General features: G+C 45.1%; 3 protein-coding genes across 3 annotated transcripts; 1 reads left to right on the top strand and 2 right to left on the bottom strand.

The window, feature by feature from the left end:
* Positions 1 to 5,005: 5,005 nt before the first annotated feature.
* Positions 5,006 to 7,796, bottom strand: LOC146685444 (voltage-gated potassium channel regulatory subunit KCNG3-like). The gene is made up of 2 exons (XM_085442149.1): positions 6,849 to 7,796; positions 5,006 to 6,358 (listed from the first exon to the last, which is right to left on the bottom strand). The coding sequence occupies exons 1-2, from the start codon at positions 7,415 to 7,417 to the stop codon at positions 5,713 to 5,715; spliced, it is 1,215 nt and encodes a 404-aa protein (XP_085298275.1). The 5' UTR covers positions 7,418 to 7,796; the 3' UTR covers positions 5,006 to 5,712.
* A 3,524-nt stretch (positions 7,797 to 11,320) lies between these two features.
* LOC146685443 (uncharacterized) lies at positions 11,321 to 11,950 on the top strand. Its single transcript, XM_085442415.1, has one exon. The coding sequence runs from the start codon at positions 11,321 to 11,323 to the stop codon at positions 11,948 to 11,950; it is 630 nt and encodes a 209-aa protein (XP_085298541.1).
* Positions 11,951 to 15,794: 3,844 nt separating this feature from the next.
* Positions 15,795 to 20,112, bottom strand: prph2b (peripherin 2b (retinal degeneration, slow)). Its single transcript, XM_085441480.1, has 3 exons — positions 19,532 to 20,112; positions 17,594 to 17,840; positions 15,795 to 15,995 (listed from the first exon to the last, which is right to left on the bottom strand). The coding sequence occupies exons 1-3, from the start codon at positions 20,110 to 20,112 to the stop codon at positions 15,795 to 15,797; spliced, it is 1,029 nt and encodes a 342-aa protein (XP_085297606.1).
* Between the last annotated feature and the right edge of the window lie 751 nt (positions 20,113 to 20,863).

Genomic DNA, 20,863 nt, shown 5'->3' with positions numbered 1-20,863 from the left:
AATCAATTATTTTTCAAGAAATATTAAATAGATTCAACATCTTTCTTCAACAAAATTGCAGACTGCACAGATGGTACCTTCCCAAAGGAAAAAGTACTATAGCTTACTAGGGTATATATATATATATATTAGACTTAATAGTTACTATATACAGTAATTGACTTCTATTCATTTTGCATCAAATTAAAACTTTGGGTGTCAGATAATTATTTATTAAAAGCTAGACATTTTAAATGAGAATAAGAAAGAAAAGTATGTCTTCGTGCCCCTTTTCCCTGTTAATGCCCTATCGGCCCCCCTGGCTAAACTTTGCTAGATCCGCCCCTGCACAGTTACCAGCCGTCAGCTGTAGAAAAAGATCCTCGAGTAGAAAGTAATATTAAATAAATTCTAACAACAGCTGATCAAGCTTAAACGTGCTGCTGTTGTTCAGCCGCTGGTTTCCAGCCTCATCAGCAGCCAGGTTTATAACCACAAAGGAGTCCAAACGAAGAATGAGCTCTGCAAACTAGATAGGAAATCTGAAAAACTCTGCAGGAAGTCTTGAAAAAAAAAAAAACTGAAGTTGTGATCTCTTCCCCTCAGTTTTAAAAGTGTTGTTGTTGTTGTTTTGCCTCACTGCTCCTTATGTTCTTGTGTTTATTTTCAGTCAGACTTTAAGACCACCGAAATGATCACATGACTGGAACAGAAATTAGGTGATAGAGGAGTTTATTGATCGTATAATTATGAATTATTTGAAACACTCGGAACCCCAAAGAGCGGATAAATTTGTTTCTTTGTTTTTACTTGAGGCCCTAATGGATGAATGGGTTGCTAAATTTGGGAAAGAACTGACATGTATGTAAGTGGCATGTATGTTTTGACACCCTGTAGCGTAACCATGACAACAGCCAATCAGAGCTGCCTACTAATGTTTTTCATGGCCACGATTAACTTCCTGTCAGGCTGTCATGGTAATATGTCACATATCACTTATTTGAGGCCTTTGCCTTGCTGTTGCCAAGGAAACAGTGGCCTGGTGCTTTCTGTTGTCATGGTTACCGATGGTCAGCTGTGAGGATCAGCTGCAGTTTTGAAAAAACAATAACACAAACATAAAGTGTGTGTGTGTGTTCCTGTCTAGCTATCTTTCTGAGCACTGAAATCTGCATTCTACTATACTTGTGTGAACCAGCAGTCACTTGTGAGGACACACACACCGGTCCTTTTTGAGGCTCAAAATGTGGTGTCAGGGTTACAATTAGATTATGGTTAGGTATAGGGTAAGGGTTAGGGTTAGACATTCATTTTAATGGTTAGGATTAGGGTAAGGGGCTAGGGAAACCATTATGTCAATGAAGGTCCTCACTAAGATAGCTGAAAGGGCTTGTGTGTGTGTGTGTGTGTGTGTGTGTGTGTGATCTCTTACCCTGACATCTTGCTTCAAGCATCCTGTCACCATCTCCATGGCAACAGAGGGAGAACTATGGCACGCAGCAGCTTTGGAAGAACAAATGTGTGTAACATTTTAAAAAATCCTCCTCATTTTATTTTGAAAATCTCCTCCTGATCAATATTTCTAATGAACTCTATTTCAGAACCTTTCAGAATCTCACCAAATAAAAGATGAGTAGAAAATGTGTGTGTGTCTTTCAAAGGTGTGTGTGAATAGAAACCTGCGTGTCCAAACTGAAAGCAGGATGTGTGTGTCTGAGCAGATGTGAAGGTCGTCAGATTAAAAGCGTGTTGAATGAATCAGACATGTTCATCGCCTCCGTGTGTGACATCATCAGTTTTTATTTGAGGGGAAACTCTTGGCTCAACTCCAGACACACCTGAGCTCAGTTAGCCCATTTAACCTCCGGGTGGGCTCAGGCTTTATTTAGCCCTGCACTGTCCCGATGATGATGGTGATGACGTTTGGTTCTTTCTAATGACCCCTGACCCCTCCTGAGGGCCGAATCCCTCAAAGGAGGTGTGAAGTGAGCGACACCTGAGGCTCTCCAGCCTCTCCGGGCTTTTGGACCGTTTTCCAGTCCTGTGGGAATCTTCGTGACTCTGAGCTGCAGAGATTCGAGGCTGCAGTTCTGTGGATGAAAATGACTGAAAATAGAAGCTGCTGTTCCGCAGAGAGCAGCTGAACTCACTAAGCGTGCTCACTGAGTGTGCTCACTGAGTCATATCTCCAAACCTATGAGCATGCTACACTCACTGCAGCTGCTTCACTGAAATCACTGTGCGTCTAGTAAAAAAACATCAATTTTATCGTTCACAGCTGCTTCTAGGTCTAATTGACAAACTTACTTTCATTCAATAAGCTGATTGAGGTCAAAGTTCAGCAGAGAGGTTGATCTTATTTTAATTTTGTTTTTGTGGTTTTATTTTTTGGCAGCTCTTCACCAAACAAGAGCATTTAATGAAGGTTTTAAATTAATTCATGCTTTGATTTGAATTATAATTGCTTTGTATTTATTAGAATTTTTATTAAGGTGGCTGCAATGAAACCATCGGGTTTTTTCAGGTGTGTTGGTTCACTGTAGACCAGGTTTGTTCTATCAAGCAGAACTCGGATCTGTTCTTGGTGAATGTTGGACTTTTTCAGGCTTTCTAAGTGCAGCCAAGCGATGGAGGGTGAAGGGGGGAGGGTTTGATGGTCTCAGAATCTCTCTGATGCGGTTCTGTTGGTCCATCAGATGGTGATCTCCAGTAGGCAGTGAGGCAGTACACAGGAATAACAATGAAGTGTCCCGTCCAGGTCAGCACGCCTCCTCAGGGCTCTAGAGTGCGACCAATTTGGTCACAAATGCGACCAAATTTTTCAGTGGTGCGACTAAAAAAAGATATTTGGTTGCACCTGTGCGACCAAATGTTCCGGTAGCAAAAAACAAAAAATCTGCAACCTTCCCTGTGGTCAACAACAGACACACATTATGCCCCTATCGTGGACTAAACCAATCAGAGATAGTAAGGGGCGGGACCTCTCTGATTGGCCGTGGTCCAGTTGAAAGAGCAGGTGGAAGTGGGAGGTGAGTAGCTTGAATAAAGCGATATCAATTCATTAAATCCTGACTTTTAAATATAACAGTGTTTTGCCAGAAATGCCAGATTCTCAGATTAAAGCTCACCAAACCATTTCAACAACAACCAAACAGCAAATGAGAGCAGGTACACGGATTCCACACAAAGACGTAAACACAGAACGGACCCCACGCATCAGAATCAGCTTTGTCTTTCTAGGCTTTCTCACCCGACGGCCCGTAGACGGACACGCTGTCGGAGCTTAGCGATCCTGATGCGTCCGGTCCGCGCTGTGATTACGTCTTTTTGCGCTGATTCTGAGCTGCAGGTTTTGTCTCTCCAACCAAAATTGAACAAGAACACTGAGAGTAGTAGTTCTAAAACAGCTGGGTTTATTTGAGGAGTTTCCATCAGGTTTCAGAGCCCATCACAGCACAGAAACAGCTTTAGTGAAGGTTACAGGTGATCTTCTTATGGCTTCTGATCTCTCGCCTCTGTCATTGCGCCCCAGGGCAGCTGTGGCTACAATGTAGCTTGCCATTGCCAGTGTGTGAATGTGTCTGTGAATGACTGAATGTAGTGTAAAGCGCTTTGGGGTCCTTAGGGACTGAGTAAAGCGCTATACAAATGCAGGCCATTTGCCATTTACCATCTCAGACTGGATTATAGATGGCAGACAGTTGGTGTCGTAAGCCCCACCCTCTGTTCAAAGATGGTTGTTCACAGTGGACATGCTTCCTTCACTCCATCTGTCTTCTCTGTCCAACATGTGGGCATTCTCAAAGAGTGACCTTTGACCTTTAGATGCAGATGAACAGCTGGCTGTTTGCTGTCTCAGATACTATATCCATTCATGAGAAACTGAAGGGGTTACCACAGACTGGATAAAAAATCTGCAGGAAGTTATTCCTGAAGACTGGGTGATGCTGGTGTTTATTCTCCCCACAGAATCATTTTACATTTGCTGATGTTTCTGCAAAACAAAAGACTGAAAGGTTCCTGTGCCTCGTCTCTATCTGCAGACCCGGCTAATAATAAGCTGAACTCTGCTCCTGTCTCTGATCAGCCACGTCCTTCAGAGATGCTCGACACGCTGCGTTCCTGTGAGAACTCACACACTCCGTGAATGTTTTCTCTGATTTAAGATTTGGAGTCACACGGCAAGAGGCGATGAACCACGCGTGATTCATCACAAACTCGCTTTATTGTGACGACCTTCCCGCCTCCTCGCTGCTCTCGTCTACTTCCAGCTCGCTCGGTTTGTTAACAGATGATTTAGAAAGAGTTTTTTTAAACTCAAAGAGAGGAGCTGATCCAAGGTCAGCTTCAGGCACCGAGGAGATCTCAGCCCAATCAGAATCAACTAATCACCATCAGCACGCCACTTGGCATGTGCATGCTTGGATTTAAAAACATCAAACTAACGTGATGTGTGACGTCACACACAAAGAACACAAACAAACATTTGCTGAGAAAAGTTCACAAATGAGATGGTCTCGGCTGTTCAGCTGCCATGTTACTGATTAGCTCTCACTCTGAGAACACGCCAGGAGAACCCGTCAGACACACACACACACCCTCACAGCGTGTGGGTGTGTGTGTGTGTCCCCAGAGGACGGCTCAGCCGGATAGTAAAAATCTTGGGTCTCACGAGGCCCACGGTCTGTTGCTCTCACAGTTTGTCAGAAGCTCTGAGTGTGGACTTTCTCATCACTCAGGTGTTTCCAGGTTACTTCGTTCTTCGTCTTTATTTAGCTGAAACCTTCAGCATCTTCTCAGAGTCTCACCTGTAAAATATATGAAGAGGTTTTTTTTTTATGTTTCAGCCTTTTGTCTGACCTTCTGACATGGACTCCACCTGTGACACAGTGGGAGGAGCTTTAATGTCAGGTGTTTTGTGTGAATCCCATTGTAACTCTAATGTGAAAACCTGATTTCATTGTTATTGTATTTTGTGCAACACTGAGACGATGTTTAAATGATGGACAGGTGGAGTCAGTGAGGTTTTCAGGTTTAACCTTTAATGAGCTGATGTGGTTTTCTGATCGAAATCAGGCAACAGAGGTCAGAGTTCATAAACACATGAGCCTTTTAAACACTCTCCTAAATGGAGAGTTTGACATCTCTGAAGTAAAGGTCAAAGGTTAAAGGGGTCGCCTGTATAAGTGTACTTTGGTTCAAACCCTGCAGCATTTCACACAGAAGAAGAAGTAGTCAGATACTTCACACTCCGCCCGCTTCTCCATCCGGACATTCAAACCAAATGCTTTCAACACTTCAGCTGACTGGCTCTATGGTCATCATGGAAACAAAGGAGGGGTTCAATTATGCCACAGACCGCCGGGTTGCCTCTCATGCCTAACCTGAGGGGGCATTGCATGGTGTGAGTTTATCTCACCACCATTTCACTGTGTGAGCGCATTATTCCCCGACTCTTCTGAGCAACCTAACAGAACCTGACTGTCTGTGAGATCGAATCAGGATGAGAAACTATCAAAGTAAAGTCACCTGAGTCCTGTTTGGACTTGAAAACAGCAAATGGAGGGTTAGGTTATGTTTCACTACACCCTGTATTCAGCCAATCACACACACTCACTCCGATGGAGGCGTCAGGGGAAAACTCAAGTTGCTTTTTGATCGGTCCGATCGATTGTATCCTTCTCATTGTGATGGAGCTGATGGCAGCGCCCCTCCTCAGCAGCAGGATGACGGTCAGTTGATGAATTCGCCCGACAGACTGCGGCCACAGCGAGCTGAACGCATCTTCAGCTCGTGGTAGCACTGGACAAAGCTGTGATAGATGAAGGTGATGGGCAGCGCCAGCAGGACGATGCCGCTCACCACGCAGAGGCCTCCGAGCATGCGTCCCGCCACCGTCATCGGGTACATGTCCCCGTAGCCCACTGTGGTCATGGATATGATGACCCACCAGCAGGCAGCGGGGATACTGGCGTAGTCATGGTTTCCAGCCTCCAGGTCAAGGCCGTGCTCTAGCAGCTGAGCCAGCGCACTGAAGATCGCCATGGCAACACAGACGAAGACCAGGAGCATTACCATCTCACGATAGCAGCGACGAAGCGTCAGGCCAAGTGTCTGCAGGCCCATGAAGTGACGCGCCAGCTTGATAACCCAGAAGATCCGCATCATGCGAAGAACACGCAGTGTCACACCGGCTCGCTGCAGCTGCGAGTTCTCGCCCGTCAGGCTCGTCATGGCAACAGAGATGTAGTATGGCAGGATGGCCAGAAGGTCAATGATGTTCAGAGGCCGCTGAATGAAGTCCCACTTATCACGAGACACTAGGAAATGGACAATGCACTCTGCTGTGAACCAACCAATGCACACCGCCTCGATGATGCTGCAAGGGAGGGGCCAGAGGGGACAAATGAGAAAGCAGAGATAGACCAATGAGATGTTGCTGAAAATTAACAAATCACAGGTGGAGATGTCAGACAATCATTCACAATGGTTTCACACAGAAGGGGAGTTAAGTTATTCATATTAGGTACACTGACAATGACGCAATGGTTAACGCATTTGCTTGGTGAGCAAAAGGTTGCTGGTTTGATTCCAGCTGAAGACACAGATCCCTCTGCGGTTGTGTTGGGTAGCACATCTCACAGCCAACTCAAGCATGCAGAGCTACCACTGTGGCAAGAAGCTTTACACACACAGGAGCATGTACACTTTGTGACTTATCAGTCAATTATCAATAATCCGCTGCTGGTCCCGGTTTTCCTCCGAACTGCACCAGTTCTCTACCTGCTGCAGGTACCCGTCAGAACTGGACCGGGTCTGTCAGGGGCTGATTCTGAATAGTGCAGTGTGTGTGTCAGTGTGAGTCCTACCTTTGCTGTTCCAGCGCTGTCCAATCAGGTAAGGTGCTGGCACATAGCATCACCATGGAGATGACTACAAACAGCACTGACACTGAAGCAAGGAGCTGCGCAGCCAACGAGGACGTGGGCTCCTCAAATGTTCTCCTCATCTTCTCCAGCCAAGGATTCTGCGTAATCTCAGGGCCACGTGGTGGCTCCTCCTCCGGGAAGAAGTGCACGAGGGCGTCAGACATGCGGTCGTCCAGAAGACGCTGGCAGCACAGCTGCAGATCAGAGCTCTCCAGGCCCCAGTACAGCATCTCGTTGTAGAAGGAAAGCTCACACATGTGTGGCACAAAGCGCAGTTTCCCGTGCTGCACGTACAGCATGATGAAACTGAAGGCCTCAGAGTGGCGGTCAAAGAAGAACTCATTGCGATCACGATCGTAGTCATCGCAGAGCTCAAGAAGCTCGCTCTCCGACACGCAGCGAAGCAGTCGACTGAGTCTGCTGAGGGGGAGACGCCTCATCAGCTCCGCAGTGTAGGAGAACCTGCGGCCACCAACGTTCAGCGTGCAGAGGCTGCTGCCACATTTCATGTTTTCTCTGCGTGAGGAGGCGTTGCCGCAGTTCGTGCTGGAAACCTTCAGACTCCTGCGAGCGCAGCCAAGATGCTCCAAAGTTTCATGTCAGCAGCCAAAGAGTGCGAGAACGCTGTTGCTTCTCAAGTTTCCTCCTCAGATAAAAATGTCTTTGCAGCTTCAGTGAAAATGGAAGCGTGTCAGGAATGTAAAGAAGATCAAATGAGCAGTGACCCACTTTCATCGATTATTTTTAGTCAAACTCTGAGAAACTGAATCAATGCCATAGACAGATTTCCTGCTCAGCAGAAATCAGCGAGGATTCTCTTTGACTTCTGCTGCATCTCTGAGAGTGAAGAGCAGCAGCTCACCCTCCTCCTCCTCCTGTCAGAGAGGGGGAGGATCACTCGCTGATCCGAAGAGTCCGAGCCAGAGACACTTTATATCCCCCAAAACCTCCTTCCTGTGCTTCAGCATCTCCTCATCCTCTGCTGTTGATCTTCTTCCTCTTTAGCTGTCCTCATTTTCATCACATATTAAACATTTAATCCTCTTAATCATAATTTAATGTTTCAGTGCGCATCAAAGCATGTGTGCATAATGATTTTATGAACTCAGTAATAACCTGCAGAGCTGTGTAAAGGTTTCCCCCTGCTGGACACAGCTCATCATCATCATCATCATCATCATCCTCATCATCATCATCGGATTTTGGAGAAAACAAGGAACTACAGCCATGCAACAAAAACGAATAAAGATTAATAAATGTCTTTACAAGGCTAAGTTGTTCCAAATGTTTTACGAGCTGTAACGGTGAAGGTGCCCTCTGAGCTTATGCTTAGTTTTCGATACACTCAGGAGCAGCTGATCGGCCGACCTGAGAGAACAGGAAGTAATGTGGGACGAGATAATTAGAGCCTTTTAAAGCAATTCCAAAAGTGATCCTAAAATTTATAGGCGGCCAGTGGTTCCAGGTTAAAATGGGAGAAACATGCTTATAATTGTGTGTGCTGGTTCAAAGACATGCAGCAGCATTCTGTACTAACTGAAGATGAGCCACTGAAGAAGCACCAGCCCTCAAGCAAAGTTCATTCCAGTAGTCCAGCAGAATGGTAACAAAGGTGTGGATTACACTCTCAAAGTGCTGCCTGGAAAGAACTGGCTTTATTTTGGCCAGCTGCCTCAACTGGAAATAAAATAATTTTTCCACACTGGTTTGTAATAGTCAGCCTGATGTACTGGGCCAAGGAACAGATATCAACAAGGGTGTCAGAGTGATACCTGCAAACATCATCACTTCAGTCTTTTTCTCATTAAAATTGAAGAGGTTAAGGGCCTGGATGGCCTTTAAGTCTTCAACATACTTGAACAGCAGTCTAGCAGAATATGTTTCTGTCACGACGTAACTCTCTCCAGGTTGTTGGACACAGGTGCTACCAATGATGCCATGATGTACAAAACAACATAAAATAATCAATTTTTTACAGTAAGGCGTTCTCATAAAGCATATTATTCAACAACATAAACATTCACATTTTGACCTTTACAAAATGTTGACACATTCTGTGACTAACATATAAACAGCTCTGTCACAAAAAAACATCTTATTTTTCTAGCAACACATAAAATGCTAATTGCATACCTCAATGGCTGCATTAACGTGAAGGGAGCAATGACACTCACACTCTTTACCCACAGCTGGAAAACTTTGCTGCATCCATCTCCAAATCTCTACCACCCACTGAGAAAGGAAAACATGCTGCCCTCTACCGAGTGTGGCGTGTAACTTAAAATATCGTCAACTGTAAATAGATTGAACATTGTTTCCACCAATGTTTGTTTTAAAACCAACAATCTAAACATTACAATCTGATTTTTTAAACATGAAGTTGCTTATTTATTGTAGCTTAAAAACATAAAATTAACTTAAAATGCATAAAGAACCTAGAACTTTTATTATCATTATACAGTTGCTTGCACTGTGAAGTTAGGCAGCAAGATCACAAAGGTCTGAAAGTAAAGAAAACAATATACAAAAAAAGAAAAAGAAAAACAAGCATTACAAGGGCATCGTAATAAAATATAATAAATAATAAATAAGGGTGGAAGGTCATTAAGGACATGGATCATCTGCACATCTGCTGAAATATTGCATAGGAGAAAAAAAAATGGGAGCATAATAAATAGCAGCGACAGAGTGGCTGTATGACTGTATGGGAGAGGTCTGCTCACACTCTTGCATTAAGAGTTCTGAGATGATTGAATGTTGGGGTGGGTACAGTTTCCTCTGCGGTGGGGTAGGGTGGGCTGCCCCGGGTCCTGTGGGGCTCTGCAGTGCTGCTACTGTAGGCCCCGGTGTGGATGGACCTGGGCTCCCTTGCCTTGGTGGGCACCAGAGGACGAGGGTGCCTACTGGGGTCAGCGGGGGAGCTGGCCCTAGGGAGGGGCATCCTCCCTCGTTTTCCTCCCCATCCCTGGCTACCTCCCTCTTCCCGCTCCACCACACTCACCCACACAGGTAGGGCCTTGGGGTGCGGGTGTGTCACCAGGGTGCAGGGGAGACATTCCCCCCCCCCCCCCCCCCTCTGTCCTCTTCTGGCCACCTGTGCCTCAATTTTATCTCACAACTTAGACATCCACATTACTTACACTCTCATAACACACATATATATGTAGGGCCTTGAGGGTGGGCACGTTAACGGCGTCCAGTGGACGGTCTGTGTACTCAAACCTACCTCTGGCACCGGTGCCCACCTCTCAATTTTAAATCCATGTAGACATTGAGGGTTCTCGGGAGGGGCCGTGCTAACACCTGCTGCTCTCTGGCAGCAGCACCATGCTCTCCCTTGTTTTAAATGCACTTTAGAACAACACGCAGCAACACTACACATGAGCGGGAGGAGGGAGGTATGGGGTCTTCACACACACCCCCGTTCTCTGCTAGCCATCGGGGCGGGGGGGCTGGGAGGAGATGTTGGCTGTCCGATTGGCCTCCCTGCTGCTGCGGAGCCTGGGACGGTCTGCTTGCCTCCACCCCGGGGGGAAGGGTAACATCTCTTGGGTCTGGGTTCTGGACCTGGGGTATAGAGTATGTTTGGGGAGTGTGATTGTGTGTATATGTCCATTTATGTCAATCCTTACGTTGGGTGAGTGCTGAGTATTTGTACATGTGTGCATGAGGGTGGGAATGCATGTTTGTGTCTGTGTGTGCCTGTTTGTCTGTGTCTATATGTCAGGTCGGGTCTTAGACTCCACCTCTCTGGGAACTTCTAGGCCCTCCAATGCCTATCTCCCCTCACCACACTCCCTGCCGGTGACTGATGCCCTCAGGGGTCGGTGCATTGGTGGTTCTTGGTGTCCGGGGCTGGGCGCTCAGGTATGTACCAGCTCACTCCCGGTGGTAAATCCATTGGGTCTCCTTGTTGGTCTTCAGACAACAATTCTGACGGCTAAAGAACCAAATGGGACAGGCAAAAAAAAAGAAAAAAAAAAAGAGTTCTGACAGCCTACGGGAAGAAGCTGTTCTTTAGTCTGTTGGTTTTGCACCTGATGGATCTGAAGCTTTCTCCAGAAGCCAGGATGTTGAAGAGGTGGTGGTCAGGGTGGAGGTGGTCACGAGCTTGGCTACACTTTGGGCCAGCACCTTCCCTGGCTTGCCCGGTACTGGGTTGCCATGCCCCAAACCTCATGAATCCAACATATAATGTTGGAAGAAATCCACAGCAGACCTGACCACGTCTCCATGCTTTCCAGCATACACTTTTATTTTCTGCTTTGGCTCTCGGAGGAGGCGGACGCACTTTTTCTCCTCTCCCTTATCTTCCCTGCTTAGTTCTTATGTCCTTGTCTAGTCTCGTGTTTTTTGTATTACTTTCCCTGGAACACTCTCTCACAGTCTGTTTCTAAAACCTAAAGAGAATTATGGATTTCATCAACTGGTCTCTGAATGCTATTGACACCCTTTTCTCAACGAGAAGTCTGGGCTTGGGAGAGCCCGAGTGCCCTGGAGGGACTTTCCCTGCCGGGTACACGATGGACGGGTGGCAGAACTGGAGGATCGTGTGCCTGGCGGGACTGTGGATCGAGGACGCTGAAGATATCTACCTATTCGGAACCATGATAACAGGGTTCTTGCTGATCGGAGCTGGCTTGGCCCTGGCTTATTGGAGAATTAAGAAAGCGGAACCGGCTCTTCAAACTCCCCCAAGGCTGCCCGCTGGGATTGGAACGATGGGACGAGGCGCGACTTCTCAGAAAGGGCTCACTGAGTGCAGCATGGTTAAGCGCTTGGAGGCGCTTACAGCTGCAGTGAATGCTCAGAATAAGACCTCTGAGTGTATATTGGATTACATCAAGGAAAAGTCCACCCGGAACAACACCTCTGCGCGGAAGTTGGATTACATCTTGGAACAGCTGACTGCGGTTGTGAGGTCTCAGAATCTGCCTTTTGAGCAAAAGAATGACAACACCACGGAACTGAAGGTTAATAACATCATGGAGAAACTCGCGGCTATCCAACGGGAGATTGAGAGACCAGTGTCGGAGTGTTAAAGAACAGCTTGAAATTCTCATGAGTTGTTGCAAAAGAAAAATCACCATCATAATGCGGTTACCCCTTCGGCGCCAGCTGTGGGCTCAAGGCTGGAGCTGAACAAAAACTCCCTGATAACGACTGTGTTGAGTCTGTTCCTTTCCATATGGAAAAGATATATATAAATCTTATAAAGTTTGTATCTGTCTTGTGTGAAACTTGTATGAAAAGCATATAAGAGTGAAAACAGATATAAGATCCCTTGAAAAATTATATGATGAAACTTGTATGTTTTGGATACTTACTAAAACAATGTATGAAAGTAATGAGAAAGTGGCTACTTTCATGAGTAATCACATATAAGTTTTTACAATTTCTTTTCCATATGGGTTCCCATTCCCTACAAGGCCGCCAGGGTTGGCTGGAAGACTGTTTACTTAGCCTGGCAGGGCGAAGGACACTGTCTCAGCTGAACTATGGACACGCACACACATACTGATACTGATAAGCACTCACCGACGTATCACCCTCCCTACCCCGGATCCAACGCCACCTCCAACGCTTACCTCCCCTCTGATGTGGACGTCGGGTCAGTTGGAGGCGCAGTTGAAAGATTGCAGCGGTCCCAGATCAGATGTACACACTGGAACTCTTTCCCATGTTGCTGTCTGTGTTTATTGTGCTATGATGTGTTGATATCTGTGCATTCCTGTATTATCCTTTTGTGTTACACATTTTGATGTTTTTTTCCTTGCTACCTAGCCTGACCTGTCTCCCCAATGTGATGTTTGTATTGTATGTACGGTCGGCAAGGTCTGTCAGCTCGGTTGTGGGCAAAAGACCTGCAACTGACAAATAAAGGCTATCTCATCATCATCTCATCTTTTATTTCTGGTTGCTGTTCTTTACACACACAGCTGCAGCTTTTCAGCTCATAGCCGAGCACATCACCAACAACACCAACAACAACCCTCAGACCGGACCCAGTTCTTCCTTTTATGCAGGTGAGGCGTGATTGCAGATGCCGTTCAGGTGTGTTCACCTCGCTGCAGCCGCGCCACTGACCACGCCCCGCCACAAATGTGTAAAACAGAAACTTCTGTCTTAACCAAAACTAATCATCAGGTCTTCACATCTCTCCACTTTAGAATATTTCATTCATGTTGAACTCCTTTATTGTCTCTCATTAATGTTCGTTTTTACACTTTTGTACGAAGTCTCCATTTTTTTCTGTTTCTCTAATCATGCTCAGACTGAGGCACTGTACTTTGGAACAGAGTTAGCATCACCTGTATTCTCGTTAACCTCCCACTGGGTTAAAGCATTGCGTGCTGCATTAAAAGGATCAAAGTTTAAATCGCTTCCTCAGCTTTGCTTTAATCTCTAACCTCTGAGTGGATCCTCATCTTCCCCAGTTCTCGACCGTCAGCTGACCCTCCTGTTCTTCAGTAGCTGGTAATACTGGTCCAACACGATAAACATTAGTTACAACCAGTCTGTGGCAAAGGTACTGGTGTGCAGGTTTTCAGGTTTTGGTTACACCATGCACTGACCAATGTACATTTCAAAAAGGCGGAAGATTCGAGGCAGAGTCCAGTCCATTTACACTGTCTGCAGTCAGCTAGTGCGGGGTAGGTTTGTGTTCGTATTGCTTCACGATGTCTACAGTGTCCTTTAAAGGACTTGGACTTGGCTCCATCTCTGGACCCCCCAGGTTCCTCTCTGCGTCACGGTCACTGTCTTTGATCTTTAGCTGATATAAACAGAGTTAATCTCCCTGTGAGCTGATTAACCATTTATCTGCTCAGGTGAGGTAATGAACTGCACATGTCACACAATGATGTATAACACTGGAAAAATACTGCAAGAAACTCCCCCCAAAAAACTATAAAAGAAAACTGTAAAAATATCACAATAAAAGCGATGGTACTAGTGATAAGACCAAAAAAGTAAAACAAAACACTGTAATAACATCCCAAGGAACTTTAAATGACACTTTTTTTTAATAAAGCACAATAAATACTGCAAGAAAAACACCAAAAAAAACCCCTGTAAAATGTACTGCTAAAGATAGCTTGGAAAGAAAAGCTTCTTCAGTTGAACAGAAGAAGCTTCTCGGATGAGAAGTGAAACGTCTTCAAGCAACTTAAAGAAGTCCAGACGCTTTTCTTTCCAAGCTCCTTAGACTACGATGGCCTGGATGACTGAGAACCTTCACAGACATACTGCTAAAGATGTACTTACAAAAATGTAATGTGAATTTAATATAAGCTGTAAAACACTAAAGTATTTCACACCTGAACACCTAAGACAGCACAATAAAGACCAAAGCTGAAGGTTTTCTCACAGTAGTTATAGATATCTAATAATATATAAATATATTTTTATGTTACGTGTTCCAAAGCTGTGTTTGATAAAAGATGAGTCAGACAGCTTGGTTTCAGTCACAATCTCTTTATAGGTTTTATCATACACAGAACTAGAAGCTCCAACCAACCCACAACAACTGACTGAAGACATCACTCTCTCCAAAGAAACAGAAACATATGATGCTCTATGCAGTGGACTTGGCTTTAACTACAAATCTGAGAGCAGATTTCTCTCTCTCTTTCCTGTCCCTTAAATAATCACAGGTTTCAGACCTTACAGAGAAAGAAAGCAATAAAGGAAACGCCTCATAACCAATCACACGATTGCCACAGCCCATTTTTCAACCTGAATTCAGTCTGCCGGGTGTTCTTTCTGGACATGTCACCCACACCTGCAGGAATAACCCATCTGTGACGGCATGTGTTGGACACAGCTTTGCTCCATTCGTTGTGCGGTTTGAAATCACACTAGGAGCATTTCGTCAGTGAGGGGTATTAAATTTTTTAAACTGCAGAGACAGTCAGTGCTGTTAACTCACCTGCTCAGTGCATAATGAACAGACCCAAGCAGAAACACACTTAACTTGTGTTAAGGTGAAGCATTCGGTAGCCATTTATCAACAAAGACTTGATAAGATGTTGACATTTAAAAAAAAAAAAAGAAAAATAACGACCACATCAAACTGACAAATGATCATTTTTATACCTGTAGTTTATGTGCTTAGCTCTGTATACACCTGTGCACACCGGCCTTTATAATAATGTAAGATGTGCCGTTTCTGTTAGTCCTACATCAGTTACATTAACTTTACACCTGTATATACACCTGCATGTGCATGTTTCGTATACAGGCAATAAGTACAGCTGTGTGAACACCATCTGAGCCTCTGTACTGACAGGAGTTTTATACAGGAGTCATGCTGCTGTGTATGAACCTCTGTCATTGCTGCCTGCTCTCACAGATGGCAGCACTGGTACGTTGTGTGCTGCTTAGTGGTTTGTTCTCTCATGTTAAAGTCTCCAGTGATTGCTGGAGAAAGCCAGCAGAAATGACACACATTCAAACATCTGGATGTAAGAAATAATAACTAGGTTGATCTTTTTACACTAATGATGACGTCGATGGATCCGTGCTGTCTTGGCTGTGTGCTCCCTGCTGGACAAACACGGAACTGCAACACTCAGACACATTGGTGGGAATAGACTCACTGGGACCCGATGCTGTCTGATGGTCTAACCACCGCCTGACAGGAACTGCTACTCTGAAAGGGGTGATGATGTTTTAATTACAGGAGCACGTTCCTCTTTTTTAAAAATAAACTCTGTTTAACATATTTACAGAAAATATCGACATTCACAGGAACTTCAAATGTTCACATTAATGTGCATGTGTGGCTTATATACAGTTCTTTTCTCCCTCTTAGGGGGGGAGAGATGGCATTTGAGGGGGGTGAAGAGAAGGGGAGACATCAGTCCTCTGTGGTGGGTTTGGCTATCAGGTGTTGGCCTCTGGAGCATCTCCGCCTTCCACCTGGTTGGTCCTCCCAAGGGTCTTCAATTTGGTGAGCAGATCGCTGAACGTCTCCTTGACGCCCTTCTCGAGCAGCCAGCCCTCACTCTCACACTCGGGGTTCTCCGGCTCTGCCATCGTCTCAAGCGCTGTGCTCAAGTACTTCAGCCCTGCCATGTCCACAGACTGACATAGACACACACAGCTCACATTTATGGCAAATCCAGGAAAAACCCATCCAGCCAAGTACATGTAATATTTTATGACCTCATCATTTTAAGGTGAATCTCTGGTTCTGACCGAGTTTTAAATCCCTACAGTCCCCCCAGAGAACATTGTGGTGACAGGAATGTTGTTTGTGGTCATTTTTAGTTGGTATTAGTAGTTTTGTTTTGTGCTCATTTAACCGACTCTGTCAAAAGAAATGTGAAATTTTCTGTTAGAAGGCTTCAGTACAATTTTGGGCCCTTTTATTTTCTTTAGCAGCACCCTAACGACAATTACACATTATTGTTTGCTTTGTTCAGAGAACAGCGTGAGAGCCTCCGAGTGGCAAATGGCAATATCATGAGCATACAGTCACACTCTGCTTTATTAAGATCATAGACCGAATTGCAAACTACAGAGAGCCTGGTACTGAACCCCGAGGCTCGCCCTTTAAACTGAGGAGTGAGGAAAAACTGAGTTCAGGGTGTTGTTTTTTTAACTTAAGCCTTTCAGGTCAAACATGTTGTTTTGACCCAGATTCCAACTCACTTCTCCCTCTCAGGAAGTGTCCCTCATCCTTATTTTCCCAGAATGCAACCTGCTGTTTCTGTGGACAGATTAACCCCCCAGAAATAGCTCCTTATCCTCAGTGAGCCTGACCACCACTTAATGTGACATTTCACCAGATGATCCACCTCAGGTCCTGAGTCACGTATGAGCACAACAGAAATCACACAGTCACAGCCACAACAGAAACAGTCATGCAGAGAATGTGTGCGTTTTCATGATGCAGTTGGAGTTGCACAGAGAATTTAAACAAAAACGGCCTTTTTAAATGGTGTGTGCCGTGTCGTGATACAGCAGCCGCTCAGGAACATCAGTACTAATGCTAATCCCACACCAATCAGTTATTCTGTTAACCTGCTCACTCCGCTGAATTTACTGCAGGGGTGCTGCTGCAATGATCTCGTTCTAAATCACAAGATTAGGAAGAGAACTTGGAGCCTGGATTCACCCGAGAGAGAAAGTCAAAGACTTAAGCCTGTTCACTTTGAACAAATGAGTTAAAAACAGCACCAAACACACATTCACTGATTTTTTTTCCATTGCTTTTTCAAACAAAGCACCCGGCTTTAGAACAGCCACATGCCCGGTTTCTCCTGTACAATGTGAAGCTTTCATTAGAGCAGAAGGTAAATAAAGTGAAACTAACAAATCTGAGATGCACTGACAAGTTTGACATTAAAACAACAGAAGATATGCTTAGGTTAGGTTTCAGCCTTCCATTGGCTGCTTATTGAAATAATTTGTCAGACTAGATTTGATATGTTAGATGAGCAGAAGAGCAGCTGGAAACTGCTAATAAACTGTAGAGCAACGCTTTTTATTTCTGGGTCTCACGCGCCATCACAGCTTCTCAGACATTTGCAGATGGAGTATGTCACAGGACCAGGCTAGCTGTTTCCATTCAATTTTAGTCGTTATGTTGCAGCTTCAGATTTTCTAAGCTGAACATCTGAATCAAAGAGATGTCTGTTTGGCTGATTGGCTGCAGTGGAATGTGGGTGGGGTCTTACCTCCAGGATGATGGCAAAGAGGACAAAAACACCAATGCTGCTCATCAGGCTGCTGTAATAGGAGAAGAGGGCCTCAAGGCAGCCCCGGGTCCAGATGTTGAGCTCCTCTGTGCGGTGGTCATAGTCGTAATGAGCAGAGTTATTGGTCAGGTGGTGCTGGATGCAGGGCCGGGGGGACCCGGGGTTACAGCAGCTGAATGGGACGCTGTCCATCAGATACTTCCCCTCCACGTTACTGAGGACTCGACTGCAGGCCAAACACAGGTCAGAGGTCAAACAAAGCCAGCCTGGGGACTGAGGAGAGATTAGCGACGACCCCCCCATTGCTCTGGAAATGGGTTAGTTAAATCTATGCTGAAATGAATGAACGGTTGCAGCACAGGTGACTCAAGACAAAAGTAAGCTAATAGGAACTATACGTTACTACAGAGACTAAACCAAAGATCAATAAAATACGGCAAGAAGTCGACCAATTTTCCTGAGTTCCTGAACTTTCAGAGAGGGCAACCCTATGAGCAAGAACCATGTGGAGGTGAAACACTCACTGGCCACTGTGGAGGAAGGCCTCCATAACAGTTATGTTTGCAAGGCAAGGCTGTTTGCATGGAAAGTAAGAATTTCAAAAGAATCATAACTGAGCAGAACATCAGAGCCATAACTGAGAGGACCGTCAGCATACAGCTGCACTCTGCTTTAATAAGATTATTCACTGTGATGGAAAACTGTTGAGGACCAGGCACTGAATGCTGCAGAGGAAATGTCTCTTATGGCAGCCTTCCGCTCAATTTAAGTGGAAGTAAAGCCACGCAAATGTTTCATGACAACAGTGAAACTCACTACAGTCTGCACCTCTGGATGATTTATCTCCTCTCCAAATCTGAAAACTGGTTTGCCCTTTTGGAGGAAGGTCATTAAGAAGAAAATAAACTCTCCCTTTTCCTGTCACGTTTAAACTTGTTAGATTATCTTGGAGGGTGATGTCAAATTTAACCAATATGTTAAAAATATTGGTAAATTTGTCTATGGATGGTACTACCAGATGTGATCAAATTATCTGATAAAAATCATCATTAAACGTTGCAGTTTTAGACTCAAAGTGAGAAAAGTAGAGTACAAAATAGTCCATTAGACGTTTTAGTCAATCGGAAACCTTCGTATGGCAAGAGCATACAATATAATTTATATCCCACAATTCAACTCAGCAGAGACACTGATGGAGAATAAGACTGCTTCGTTCAAATATGAAGAACAGCGACATGTAAAGTTTTCACTTTGTCAGATGCAGTATGTTATTTAACTTGTTAATTGGTACAAGCTGTGGGTATGGCTTTAAGTTGGATCAATTATATTAGAGAAAAAAAAAATCTCTTTTAAACACATTATAACAGAAAACAAAATAGTTACAGGTTTGCCACTATTTCAGAGCTGCAGCCAATCAGACGTGTTCATTTCTGATCAGAAGCTGTTTCTTTAATGTCCGCTTTGCTGTGTTTAAGGATCAAGTGACAGATTAGAGTCTCAGAGGAGACGCCCCGCACGAAGCTCCTAAACGTTGACTTTTACCTCCTTAAGACCTCTCTGATCCTCTGCTGAGCCCAATGTTTAATTCATCTGAGAAACTAATGAATAAAACCTGAGAAATTTAATTTAGAAATATCTGAGGTGCTCAGTTCAACGAGGAGCTGCTGATCAGACTTGTGTCGTGATCCCAGAGACACTTTTCCCGAGGCTGCTGCTTTGTTAAAAATTGAGGAGTTTGATTAAAATATAGAGGAATATTCAGATGGACAATTTCTATAGAATAATTATGGATTCATCTAATAGAATCAGGTGCCAGCTCTGTGTGTAAATTCTTAAACAGCAGATACATTATCCAACAACATCGATAACTTTTCAATAATGGCTCCACGTGACCGGCCACCCCGCTCAGATACTCACTCTTTGACCACATCGTTGCTCATGTCCAGGTAGCGGTTGCTGATCCACTGAACCTCAAACCAATCCCTGAAATTGTTGTTCCCGCAGCAGTGGAACTCGATCTGCGTCATGTCCAGCGTCCTCTTCATGAAGCAGCGCCCTGGAGTGTCCGTGTCCTTGTAAAACCGGATGGCGTAACTCAGGCCCTCGGCCAGTGTCAGGTATACGGAGAACTGCATAAGGAAGCAGAGCAGCGACACGAGTACCAGCAACACGTTGAAGCCGCAGCACAGCAGCAAATATGTCTTCAACATCGGCTTCCATTTGGAGAACTTGATGGGATCCAGAGAGTCATGGCACACCTTCCCTCCAAAGGCATTAAGGCCGCAAGCCAGCAATCCCACCAGGATCAGCAAGTTGGGCACCAGGTGGCTCTCGTTGTTGTCCATCATCTCACTTCTCTTCCGCAGCTCAATCTTGAAGAAGATGCCGAGGCTGAAGATGAGGATCCCTGCGATGACTGAAAACCAGTAGAGCATCCATAGACCCTGAGCCAGCTTGACCCGCTTCTGCAGGTTGAACTTCACCGGCATGAAAGGCATTTTAGCAACTCTGAGAATTCAAACAGACACTGAGGGTCAGGATTCAATAAGAAGCAGCTGCAGTTCAGACTCAGATTCAGAGCTTTACTCGTGAAAAAACAACATCTACTGGTTTCAGGCCCATAATGCTGAGCTGCAAGGGGGGACAGTCCATGTTACTGAGGGAGCAGAGGAGTCCACCATCAAACACTGCACAATATTCACACAGACCAAGTGAGTATTTCCTGCAGGATGTATGGAGGTGTGAATGCGAGCGTGCGGCAGCTCGTCATCCTAAAGCCTCCTGAGCTCATTATCAGCAGATCAGCTGCTGCCTCTAATCCCTCCTCTAACTCCTAATTGGTTTGATGTTAAGCAGCTGCTTCCTCCTCACTGTCACAAGCTTCACTGAGCAGAGTTCACCTGCCTCACCTCAGGGCAGGGTAGTCTCAGTAAGCAGTCCAACAAACCTCCTGTGAGCAGGAGCCTGAACTCTGTTTAGTGAGAAAACTTGTATCTCCGTGGTAAAAGATGCTGTGCACATGCACTGAGCAGGTTACATTTGAGAGAACTTGAAAACCCAGAGACCCAGGGGAGCTTACTGTGCAGGTACACAGAGAGTTAGGCCATCTCACAGTCCTGGTGTTTTGTAGAGATCCCAAAGCAGAGACCGAATACAACAGAGCACTTCCCGATCTGAAGTCAGGCAGTGATTTTACTAGTTTTTAAACTATCAAGGCTTACCAGTCAGACTGTTTATCTAGACTCCACA

This window comes from Copadichromis virginalis, linkage group LG19 (assembly GCF_057382275.1).
Source record: "Copadichromis virginalis isolate Kocher_CV1m ecotype Utaka linkage group LG19, C_Virginalis_male_GT1.1, whole genome shotgun sequence".
In the NCBI taxonomy this organism is placed as follows: Eukaryota; Metazoa; Chordata; class Actinopteri; order Cichliformes; family Cichlidae; genus Copadichromis; species Copadichromis virginalis.
Note: the sequence above shows the minus strand (reverse complement) of the source record. Positions and strands in the feature narration are given on the sequence as shown.